The sequence below is a fragment of the Crocuta crocuta genome, unplaced genomic scaffold (genome assembly GCF_008692635.1).
Source record: "Crocuta crocuta isolate KB4526 unplaced genomic scaffold, BGI_CrCroc_1.0 scaffold167, whole genome shotgun sequence".
NCBI lineage: Eukaryota > Metazoa > Chordata > Mammalia > Carnivora > Hyaenidae > Crocuta > Crocuta crocuta.
This window is the reverse complement of record NW_027532406.1, coordinates 4,356,619-4,368,659: the sequence shown is the minus strand read 5'-3', so window position 1 is coordinate 4,368,659 and position 12,041 is coordinate 4,356,619. Positions and strand designations below refer to the sequence as shown.

Below are 12,041 nucleotides of genomic sequence, written 5' to 3'. Positions count from 1 at the left end.
CCCTGACCCCATAATCAGCCTAGATTTTCCCACATGGAAAATGACTTTCTTATCAGAGGGTCATGTTGCCACCTCTGGCTTCTGGTTCCCAAGGCAAGGGTGCCGTCCCCTCTCCCTTCTTGAGCATCACCTCACAGCCTAGCACGTGCACACACGTGCACACCACACGCTGTCAGCTTGTACAGACGGATTGGCTCCCCTTCCCTCCCCCTTCTCCCTCCTTCCCTGCTCCCTCCCGGGTCCACCCAAACCCTCTCTCCTGCAGGTGAAATTACCACCACCTCCCTGCTTGACCGTGAGACCAAGTCTGAATACATCCTCATCGTACGGGCAGTGGACGGGGGCGTGGGCCACAACCAGAAAACCGGCATTGCCACCGTGAGTGCCCGCCCCCCACCGTGACGCCCACTCCCCAGCCCACCTTCAGGGCTCACCTGTGTCCTGAGGCAGCGTGAGGCACATGGGGGTGGAGTGAGGGTGGCAGTTACCAAGGCACTGTCAGCCCTGGGGCCACTGCAGCTGTGGGGAAGAAAGGCATCCCACCTGAGACGTGGTGGCACTCCAGAGGAACAAATGTCCCCCAAAGACCAGTGGGGGCAAGAAGCAGAAAGCACGAGCTCAGTGGGCCCCTCCCTAGGGGCTCCTACAGGGAGCGCATATTCCAGCCAGAAAGAGTGGCTCAGAACAGGAGGCCCCTAGCCCTGATCTTGGTGCTGAGAGATGATGCCTAGGTTTCTACCATGAGTAAGCAGGACCCATAAAGGCCGCATCCAAGGCCTTGTCATCCCACCCAGGTGCCTCAGATATAAGAAGCTAGAGAAGGGACATCTGAGGCTCCTGACCGAGTTCTGGGCCACACAAGAGATGGGGAGCAGGGAGACCCACTGACCACTCAGCCACTCCCTTCCATGACCCTCACCTTGCTTTCTCTGGCTGCCTCTCAGGAGCCCTCCCTGACTGCTCCGTGTGGCCCTCACCCTACCCACCGCAGCTGCCCCCCATCATTGCCCAGCCAGAGAGGCTGGCATCGGTATTTCTTGGCCAACGACTGGACAGCAGAATCCACTGGGCAGCAGAATCCCCAGTACCTCATTCAGTCATGGGAGGCCCCTGCTAATAGAATTCTGAGCCAAATAAATAATTTACATGGGTGGCAGGGGAGCAGGGAAATTGCTTGGCTGGTGGCTGAGACTGACGGAATCTCAGGGGATTCTACCAGGCCCCCCCCCCACCCTATCAGTCACCTTCTGCCAAGACGGGGGTGGGAGAGAGGAGGCCCGGGTTACAGAGAGAATTTCAGGGGTCACTTCATTCATTCCTCTGCTTCCTGAGGGGATCGCGCCTAAGCTCTCTCCTGAAGGGATCTGCTTCCCTCCTTGAAAGCCCAGGCTCTGCCCCAAAACCCCCAACATGGGTGGAACTAGTGGAATTAAAGCTGAGATGCCCACACAGGCACCTGAGTGTGCCCCCCTCATGGGCCCTGCCCCTGCACAGCTCAGCCAGGTGCCTCCCCCACTGCCCCCTGTGGCTCTGCAGGTGAACATCACCCTCTTGGACATCAACGACAACCACCCCACCTGGAAGGACGCCCCCTACTACATCAACCTGGTGGAGATGACCCCGCCAGACTCGGATGTGACCACGGTAAGTGGCGGTGGGACGGCCGAGCCACCGGGCTGCCCTTCTGAGGGTGTCTGCCGTTCCCACGTGAGCCCCGTGGGCTGCTCTGGGGGTGACTGATAGACTCCATGCCACCCTCTGAGCCAGCCCACGGAGCAGACTTCCAGAAGTTCTTGCGTGGTGAAAGGTAGCCAGAGGTCAGGGGAGAGCCCTCCCCTGGTCCTCAGAGACTTTGGACTTTGTCAAGGGAGCACAGACAGCCCAGAGACAGTGACAAGGCAGCTAGGGCTGGTTCAGCTAGTGACCTCACTTGCCGGAGACCCTGGAACTCGGCCCCACCCTCCCCTGGCGAGGAGTAGGCGTCCGCCTCAAGTCCTATAGCATAGACTCTGCCCCCCACCTTTCCTTCACTGCTCTGTCACTGCAGCATGACCCTGGTCAGCTCCCCCACAGGCAGACACCAGGGCTGCCCCAGTGAGGCATTTGAAGTTCACCCAGGGATTTTCCTAGCCCGGAGTAGTCCAGGTTTGCCCAGGCCCCTGTGCATGCTGCATGCAGGGGTGTGACTCAGAGTGGGGAGTAGGGGAGACGTGGCTAAAGCCTCAGGAGTCCGGAATGGAGCCAACTTCCTGAGGAAGATGAGAAAAGTCAAGGTTGCGTGCCCCACTTGCCTGCTCTGGGGTTCACATTTGTGAGGTCATCTCAAGCTTTCAACCTTGTGTTCCATTTGGCCTCATTTGAGGTGGTGTGACCCCAGTCTCCAGCCCCATGGCCACTCAGCCAGCTGTGACAAATGTGAACCTGATAGTTCATGATAACCCTGCGTGTTGAATGTCCGCAGTCTGCCAGGTGCTGCCCGAGGGCTTCTCGTGATTTCCCTCTCATCATAACGGGGCAGGTGGACTCATTGCTCCTGTCATACAATGGAGGAAACTGAGACTTGGAGTTTGAGGGGTCTGCCCAGGGTCCGAGAGCTAGTAAGAGGTTATATCAGAACTTGAACCAGCTGTATCTGACTTGGAAACTACCTGGTCCAGCCCTACCTCCCTGCTGGCTCAGGGTGCCCTGGCCAGTGGGCCAAGAAGCTGGAGAAGGTGGATGGGATGGGAGAAGGAGCGCAAGTGTCGTGTCCAGCTCTCCAGGAAGGCTGCCCAACCCCTTTTGAGGCTTAGCCTCCCCACCCCCGCCCCTCATGAGCCACAGCCAGCAGCGATGGGTCTAGACTGGTAAGGATGTCAGCCCAGAAGGGAGTCTCCTGTCTTCCTTTCCATGTGTTCAAGATCTGAATGGCTCTCAACTGGTGGCTGGATTCCCCTCCCAGACATTCCAATAGGGTCTGGATCAGGTATCTGGGATCTAGTTTTTCAAAGCCCTGGTGGGAGGATTGCTTGGAGCCCAAGGCCAGGTTTGGGAACCTCTACCTTGGACCCTTTCCTTGGCTCTCTCTAGGACTCTAGACCTTGTGGGCCCTCTCTGCTGCCATCTCGTGGGCACTTGGGCTCTAGCCCAAGACCACTCCCAGCCCAGGACCCCAAGAGAGCCCACCTCGAAACACCTGTCTGATCAACTCTTACTTTTGCTTTGTTTCTGAGAAAATCTTCCCAGAGGGCATTGGGAGGCAAGTGAGACAAGTATCCCTAGGAGAAAGTGGCTGCATGGGACACCAGCCAGAGGCGCCATTTTTGAAGAGTTCACCTGCCAGACAAGAGAAGGTCTGCTGGGCTGGGACACTGCACTTGGCCTTGGGCATTTCCTAGACCTGGTCTGCCGTGGCGCTGTCCAGGTCTCTGCCCTTCCTCACAGCCTTGGAGCTGTGAACAGTGTGGACAGTGGGCCGGAGGCCTGCTGCCCAGTGTCTTCTCAGTCCCTGGGAAACTCTGCAGACCTTCAGTGAGCACCTACCCTGTCCCAGGCCCTGTGCCCGTCAACCTTGAAAGTACCGAAAGCAACAATGTTCCCCTCTGTTTTTGGGGAGCTTCATGTCACTTCTCTGCTTGAACCCACCACCAGTTCCCATCTCATGCTGTATAAAAGCCAGGGTTCTTAGCGGACACACCTGTCCCACCTTTATCCCTGGGAGGTGGACCTGTGAACCCAGCCCTCAGGACGGGCTTGGCACGGCTGTTCCTCCCGCAGGGCAGGGGACTCCTGCATTTCAGTGCCCCCTCCTAGTGTTTGAGACACCCCCCCCCCGCACACACACACACACACAGAGAAAATGTCATGACTCAGAAGTTCAAACAGACAAGGGCAAAGTCAGAATTAAAAACTCGTTATATCAAACATCTGACCAACTGTATAATGACAGCTTCAGCAATTATGAAATTGAGTGTCTGAAAAAAATTCATTGCCCTTAAGGACAAATTGTCGGTTAGATTTTTCTGTAATTCTTGAAAGTTTTCAGAATTCTCTGGAATTCCCGGGTATCTGTGATGGTTGCCAGGAAAGCAGAAATCAAGAAGCCCATATGTTAGTCAAATTTGTCATAGCAAAATAATTTCAAAAGGAATAGTCACGAAATTTCATTAAATCTTATGGTGTCTAGGCATTTATGTGTGGGTACACTGTAATACTGTTGGGGGCTCCCTGAGGCCTGCACAGTGGGTGAGGTGAGGGCTGTGGCTGAGATATGAGAAAGGGAGCTGGGGGAGGGGAGGGGACGCCTGACCCGGAGGTGACATCAGAGAGGAGACCATGTTTGCATAAGGGCTGCCTGCCGGATACATTTCTTTCCACCTCACCCCACACAGTGGCCTCTCAATCTCCTCAATCCACCAAACTCTTCCCCCACTCAGAGCCTTCCGCCCCACCCTGCAGAGCATTCCTCTCCCTTTACCTCTCACCTCCGCTTTTCTCCTCCACAGCTTACAATGCCACTTCCTCAGAGAGGCCCTCCCTGATCACCCTGCCTCAAGTAGCCCTGCCCCCTCTCTACTCTGTTTCTTCCAGAGCTGATCCCACATCTGTGTTCATTTATTTATTAAATTGCTTGCGTATTCAGATATGGTATAGCTTATAGCTTAGGGATTGAGGGAGCAGCCTCTGGTCCCAAAATGTCTATGGTCTAATCCCAGCCACATCCCTTACCAGCTGGGTAACCTTAGACAAATCATCTTATCTTTCTGTGCTCCACTGGTCTTATCTAGAAAATGGGGACAGTGAGAGTCCCCACCTGATACACTTGTGGTTTGTACTTAACGAGCCACATGGTGAGGGACAGGGAAGTGATAGCTGTCGTCACCACGCCTCCCCTACCCAGCAGGTTTGCTGTTGAACCCTGGTGCCTCGCACGCAGGGTGCCAGGTGCATCATAGGAATTCAAAACCTGAGGGCGCCTGCGTGGCTCAGTCAGTTAAGTGTCCTTCGGCTCAGGTCATGATCTTGGGGTTTGTGGGTTCGAGCCCTGTGTCAGGCTGTGCTGACAGCTTGGAGCCTGGAGCCTACTTCGGATTCTGTGTCTCCCTCTCTCTGCCACTTTACCTGGCCCCCCAGTTCTTCCAGGTCAGAGAGAGCTGAGGGTGTGTGGCCCAGAGCTCCCCCAAAGGCCAGTGACTTCTCAGCGCTCTCTGCAGGCAACTGTGTGCCTCCATCCTGGCCACCGGCGGTGGTCCAGGCGTGCGTGTCTGTGTGCACATCTGTGTGCACGTCTCTGCACTCAGGGCATGCACCAGCTCCAGTGGGAGCCCACTGCACAGCCCCTTTCAGTTTGCAAGTGGGAGTGGGGCCCAGCCTCCTTCCTGGCTCCTGCAGGCTCCTTCAAGGACCTGGCTGATGGGCATTGATTTAGAGCCTTTCAAAGCCCTCCAGCAAATAAGAGAGGGGAGAGAGAGAGAATTATTCCCCGTCAGGCCAGGAGAAAAATGACGGCGTAGAATGGGAAATGAGGAGGGAAAGTGGGGAGACTCTACACAGTGACCAGTGGGGAGGCTGCAGGAGGGGTCGCAGCCGACAGCCCTCCCCTGTGCCCCCGGCCCGGCCCGAAGACCAGGGAGTGGGCCATGAGGCCGGAAGTATGGGGCCACCTCTGGCTCTCCGGGCAGGGAGAGAAGACGAGGAGCCCCCACCCCAAGTAAAACTGATCTCCGCACGTTCAGCAGGCTGCTCACCTGGAACAGTGGTTGAACTGCTCTGTACCTCAGTTTCCCTATCCAGAGGAATGGGGATAAAGCTCTCCGTCCTCCTCCGGAGAGAAGCGCTGTAGAAATGAAGGTTTGCTGGTCCCCTCTGTCTGTCAGTGGCCGAGGGAAGTCACACCCAGAGTACCCGAGGGCCCTGCCTCCTATTGTCAACACAGGGGTGATCGGGCCCCCTTTATCGAGGCTGGGGAGACTAAGGTGACGTGCCCTGTAGCACGCGAGGGCCCCTCAGGCCTGGAAAGCTGGGCCTTTCCCCACCCCCTGCCCCCGGTGCAGCCAGGCCGGGAAGGGATCCAATGCACTAGCAGAAGGAGGGTCCACAGGGCTTGGGACTCAGCGTTAGCACTGGCCCCACTCCCTGACGGCGCCTTGGCCCAGGGGCAAAATGGGGGCCCGCGGCCAGGGCAGCCCATCCGTCTGTTCTGGTCTGGTGGCCCCAGAGACACCTCTGGCTGGGGATTAAGCCAGAGATGGGACAGATTCTGCTGCCAAAGCACAAAAGGCCCCATATCAAGTAAGCTGACGAGGCTAGGCTGTCATCGCTGAGTGTCTTAGAGTTAAGAATGACAGTGTCCTGATGCGGCCCTGGGGACTGTGGTCACCACTCCTCCCCCCGTTGATTTTGTCCACTTCTGGTACCACAGTGACCTCTGCAGCACAAGGCAGAGGGTGAACTGAGGGGTGGTGACCACTGCTATCTTGGGACCCTAGGAGGCCTCCAGGGTAGGAGCTGGGTCACCCCCAGGGCTGGGGCTGTGTGACCTTGAGTCTTGGCCATACCTCTCTGAGTTCTGCTTTCCCCTCGAGGGAGGTAGATGCTAGAGAAGCAGGAGGTTGGCAGGCATGGGGACAGGGAGAAAACAGCTTGTGGGGGTTGCCCTGGGTGCAGCAGGCACTCAGCTCGATCGCTTTGTGGGGCCAGGCTTACAAGTGGGGAACCAAGTGTGGGGGGGCTGGAGAGGTCAAAGGGCCTCTGTCCTGGGGCCCTCCCCCTTCTCGGAAGGGAGACTCAGCCCCCTCTCGACTCCAGCCTNACAGCAGCCCCACCTCTCTGGGACCCACCCTCTCAACAGGGTGGCTTATCCATGACTCCTCCCCCTGCCCTGTCTCTCCTGGTGTCTCAGAAGCCTAATTCTTTTCAACTTGCTCAGTGTGTGGAATCAAATCCCCACATCAGGTTCTGTGCTGACAGTGTGGAGCCTGCTTGGGATTCTTTCTCTCCCTCTCTCTCTCTTACCCTCCCCCATGCACACTTGTGTTCTCTCTCTCTCTCTCAAATAAGTATTTTTAAAAAAAAAAAAAAAAATAAGAGTCCGAAGGAAGGAAGAGAAGGCTTAATGAGGAGGATTCGGTTCCCAAAATCCAGGGTCTCAGATGCTTCTGAAAAGTTCCCAGCCTTCCAAAGAACTCCTAGTCCCCAAAGAATTCCATGATCATGGCCTGCTGGGAACCCCCTGCTCCTCCAGAAGCCCATGAAGGTGCTGCCCTACATGTCTGGGAAGGAATGACACCAACGTGCTGGCAGTGCTGCCTACTGGCTGCTGGCACAGGCGCCGGAGGGACCCAGGGCCACCTCTTACTGGGAGACCTCAGGAGGCCTGTGGAAGGCACATAGTTCTAGATCCCCTCCTCCCACTGTGGACGTGGCTCTTGCTGAGGGCCCGGCTGATGCATGCCTGGTGTTGCTTCTACAAATCAGAAGGCTGGCGCCTCCATGGGGACAGGGACTGGCCTAAGGGCAAACCCGAGGGGGTGAAGAAGCCAGAGAACTCAGGACTTCTGCTGATCCATCTCCTGGACCTCCTGCCTTCCCCATCAGAACCCCTGGGGAGCTGGGAGGGAGGAACACCCCAGGAGGGGTGTGAGCTCACACACCCCAGGGAAGGCAGCCTGGGGCCCAGAGATGGAGGCTCGGCTCCACGAAGGGCCCGTTTCTTCCCGAGCAGGTGGTGGCCGTGGACCCAGACCTGGGAGAGAACGGCACCCTCGTGTACAGCATCCAGCCACCCAACAAGTTCTACAGCCTCAACAGCAGCACGGGCAAGATCCGCACCACCCACGTCATGTTGGATCGGGAGAACCCCGACCCCCACGAGGCGGAGCTGATGCGCAAGATTATCATCTCCGTCACTGACTGTAGGTGTCCCTTGCACCCTCACACAGCTTGGCTGTGGCCTCTGACTCTCAGGGCCCCTGGGGACCTCTCCCAGTGACTCGTCCTCCACCGGTCCTGAGGCCTGTGTACAGGAGGGCTGTGTCATCACTATAACGGAGGAACACACACTTGCCAGCTGTGAGCCCCGAAGTACCCTCGTGGGGGCGGGGGGGTGGAGGCAGCTGAGGGTGCGGGGCCAGGCTGCTCCCTGAGGGACCGCTGGGACGAAGAGTCACTGAGCCTGCCTGCCTCTCCCCACTCCCCATTCTCCCTTTCTCTTTCGCACCCCTCCTTCCCTCTCCCTGGCACCCCCAGGTGGCAGGCCCCCTTTGAGAGCCACCAGCAGTGCCACAGTGTTTGTGAACCTCTTGGACCTCAATGACAATGACCCCACATTCCAGAATTTGCCTTTCGTGGCTGAGGTACTGGAAGGCACCCCGGCGGGGGTCTCTGTCTACCAGGTGAGTTTCCCTTTCCTGGCCTGAGCTCCTGATCTGCCTCCCTCACCTCGTCTCACCCACCCAACAAACAGGCAGAGGGTGCCCTGGGTGCCTAGCCTCATGCTGAATGCTTTGCAGTGGTGGGGGGGTGGGGGGGAGGGGCAGGGAATGCCAGCCAAGACCACCAGACGGGACAGTCTGTGCCAGGCTTGGAGAGCCCGTGCTCTGAGAGACATAAAAGAAGGCTTCCTGGAGGAGGAGGGGCTTGAGCTGGGTCTCAAAGGACAGGTGGATTTGGAGAGGTAGAGGGAAGGTACCAAGGGAGATAATGGAATTCTGGGAAGCTAAGTCAAGCAGGACCTGAGCATGGAGGTCTACTCCAAGCCTCTAGCTGGTTCTAGAATACAAAGAAGGTTGAAGGGTGTAGCCCAGGCACCCTGCCTCCATGGGCAGGCCACTCTCCCATGCTCTCCCATAGCCCCAAAGCAGTTCCACACAGAGTGGGGGTGCTCTCCCCACTTTGCAGGAGGCTGGAAGAGACCTGCTTATGTCCCGGTGGCCAAGAAGAGGTATGGCCTGATCTTGACCTTCTGCTTCCTGCTCCATCACCCTTTGGCAAGGAGGCCCTGAAGGCACTCGTTCAGAGAGAACGATGCCCTTTTAGGAATTAACCCTCATGGTTAAGAGCATGGGCTTTGCAGGACAACCAATATGAGAAGAGACCCCAACTCCTCCACTTGCATGCTGTGAACAAACAGCCTCACTGGGCCTCCATTTTCTCACCTGTGAAATGGGGACCATAATCGTACCTGCCTGGCTGTGTTGCGGGGGTCCAGTCAGACACACATGGGAAGCAGCCTGGCGCTTGGACTGCCGGAGATACACAGTGGCTGATGTGCTCATCGTTACATGTCTTTCGGGGGTTTATACCCGAGACACAGCGGGGTCCAGCGGCAGAAGGCCAGCCTGACCCCACTCGAAGAACACGGGATTGTTTGTCAGGATGTCACCGTGGGTAACTTTTGGTGATGCCCTGCAGGCCTGCTATGCCTCAGTTTCTTCACCTGTGAAAGGAGATTAATAGCGTTCTCTCGGAGTCCCAGGGAGCAATCTCTCCAGCAAGACATTCTCCCAAACGCCCAGCAGGGGGAGCTGTGATCCAGGGAGCAGCAGCCAGTCCCTGAGGAGGAAGAGCCCCCAAAGAGGAGGCTGGAAGAGGGCCACAAACAAGGCCCATTCTTGGGGGGGCTCACGGTGCAGACAGACAGCACAACACAGCTTCTGAGTTCACAGAGGAACTGGCTCAGGCATGAAAGGATGGTTGAAGGAACCAGAATGCTTAGCTTGGGAACTGTACTCAGATACAGAAAAGTTTCCAACTGGAGCCGTGTGTTCCCTAGGCCCCCCTACAACCTGGACCGAAAGTGATTTCTGCTGGGTGGGTGCGGAGAAGTAGTGAGCCCCCCATCCTGAGAAGCATTCAAGTGGAGTCTGGACACCCTTTTGTCCAGCTTGTTGGATGCGAGTTAGACCAGATGACCTTGATGTCGTCTCTCAACCTTGAGAGTCTTGGCTTAATCCAGAGCTTTTATTTTAACTATCATTCCCATTTCCCTGAAGAATCCTCTTCTGTGAAACTTTGGGCAGATCAGGGTCTTGAGTCGGGAAAACTCTCACCAGGACTAGAGGTGCAAGTGGGAGCAGTGTGGGGATTGGGGAGGACGCTTGCCTACACAGGACCCCAAATGACTTTTTCAAAACAATAGGTCATCAAGGGAGTTTTAAAAACTGCCCCTTTCTATCATCTTGTTGTCCAACGGAGCAGGAGGGAGAGTGCTGCTGATTGTTTTATGTAGTCGAGGAGCCCATGGTTGAAGGGCTGGGAGCCCAGCCAGCAGCCAGGAAGCTGCCACACAATGGCATTGGGAGGCCCCAAGCCAGCCAGGGCCCATCTGGGGGCCTCGCAAGGAGGAGACAGGGTTTTGGAGAGGAAGGCTGTGGCCACCTGGACTCTTGTTTTAAAAGTGCCGTCCCCACCGCCCCCCACCCTGGGCCCCGCTCCGTGGGTCTGGGTACCTGTGTCACGCTGCCCTCGTAGCATCTGGGAAGGTGCGCTGGGAGCAGCGGCACGGCCTGAGGCTCTGGGGGAAGCAGGCGTGTCTGGCTCCAGCGGAGCACGGGGCGGCGGGAAGGAGGGGGCACTTCTCAGGGGAGGAGGCCTCGGGTCCCCGCCCCTCACACGGCCCCCGCTTCCCCTCAGGTGGTGGCCATCGACCTGGACGAGGGCCTGAACGGGCTGGTGTCCTACCGCATGCAGGTGGGCATGCCCCGCATGGACTTCGCCATCAACAGCAGCAGCGGTGTGGTGGTCACCACCACTGAGCTGGACCGCGAGCGCATTGCCGAGTACCAGCTGCGCGTGGTGGCCACTGATGCCGGCACACCCACCAAGAGCTCCACCAGCACGCTTACCATCCAAGGTGAGGGGCGTCTGAGGTGAGGGGCCATCCCAGGTGAGGGGCATCTGAGATGAGGGGCCACCTGAGGTGAGGGGCCATCCCAGGGGAGGGGCATCCGAGGAGAGGAGCCATCCGAGGTGAGGGGCCGCCTGAGGTGAGGGGCCATCTGAGGTGAGGGGCGTCTGAGGTGAGGGCCATCCGAGGTGAGGGGCGTCTGAGGTGAGGGGCCATCTGAGATGAGGGGCCATCCCAGGTGAGGGGCCATCCCAGGTGAGGGCCATCCGAGGTGAGGGGCATCTGAGGTGAGGGGCCATCCCAGGTGAGGGGCATCTGAGGTGAGGGGCCGCCTGAGGTGAGGGGCATCTGAGGTGAGGGACCATCCCAGGTGAGGGCTATCCGAGGAGAGGGGCCGCCTGAGGTGAGGGGCCCTCCCAGGTGAGGGGCATCTGAGGTGAGGGGCCATCCCAGGTGAGGGGCCATCCCAGGTGAGGGGCACCTGAGGTGAGGGGCCATCCCAGGTGAGGGGCATCTGAGGTGAGGGACCATCCCAGGTGAGGGCTATCCGAGGAGAGGGGCCGCCTGAGGTGAGGGGCCATCTGAGGTAAGGGACATCTGAGGTGAGGGCCATCCGAGGTGAGGGGCGTCTGAGGTGAGGGCTGCCTCCTACTGTGTGTTGAGCCTGTGGGCCCTGGGGCAGTGCCAGGCAGGGTGGGGAGCCCACGAACACCGCTGCTGGCCCCGTCCATGTGGACACAGGATGCCTTGCTAATGAGGCGCCCTCCTCAACCATGCCATTCAACACAGAGTCTTCCCATCGCCACCAAGTCAAAAACTCTAGCAGAGTCTTCTCTCCATCCTCCCTACCTGGGGCCCCTGTACCCCCCAGGGCTCTGGACCCACTGCCAGGGTCCCCTACCCACTCCTAGCCTCTTCGAACCCAGCAAAGAGCAGAGAGGACTTGCACAGTGTCGGGGCCCTCGGGGTCACCAGCAGGAAGGGGGGTTGCGGAGCCCTGCACCCCCTGTCCAGGCAGGGCCATGGCCAGTTATCATTTCTCCTCCGTTCTGGTCATATCTTTCATTCTTGGGACAAAACAGGGCCATTGACACGAGCTGTTGCCAGAGGGCCCGAACTAACCCCGGGGAAGTAAGTACAGAGTGTAACGGGCAAGACGTGGCCTGTTTTCTAGCACAGGCCCCGCTCCCAGCCTGGCTCCCGCCTGCCTCCAGGG

General features: G+C 58.1%; 1 protein-coding gene across 1 annotated transcript in view; it reads left to right on the top strand.

The window, feature by feature from the left end:
• The window catches only part of CDH23 (cadherin related 23), a 370,961-nt gene that overhangs the window by 255,643 nt on the left and 103,277 nt on the right, over positions 1–12,041 (top strand). Inside the window, exons 20-24 of the mRNA XM_077778722.1 lie at positions 266–378; positions 1,537–1,644; positions 7,703–7,892; positions 8,227–8,372; positions 10,612–10,831. Coding sequence (XP_077634848.1) covers positions 266–378; positions 1,537–1,644; positions 7,703–7,892; positions 8,227–8,372; positions 10,612–10,831 — 777 coding nt within the window. The remainder of the gene's footprint in view (positions 1–265; positions 379–1,536; positions 1,645–7,702; positions 7,893–8,226; positions 8,373–10,611; positions 10,832–12,041) is intronic.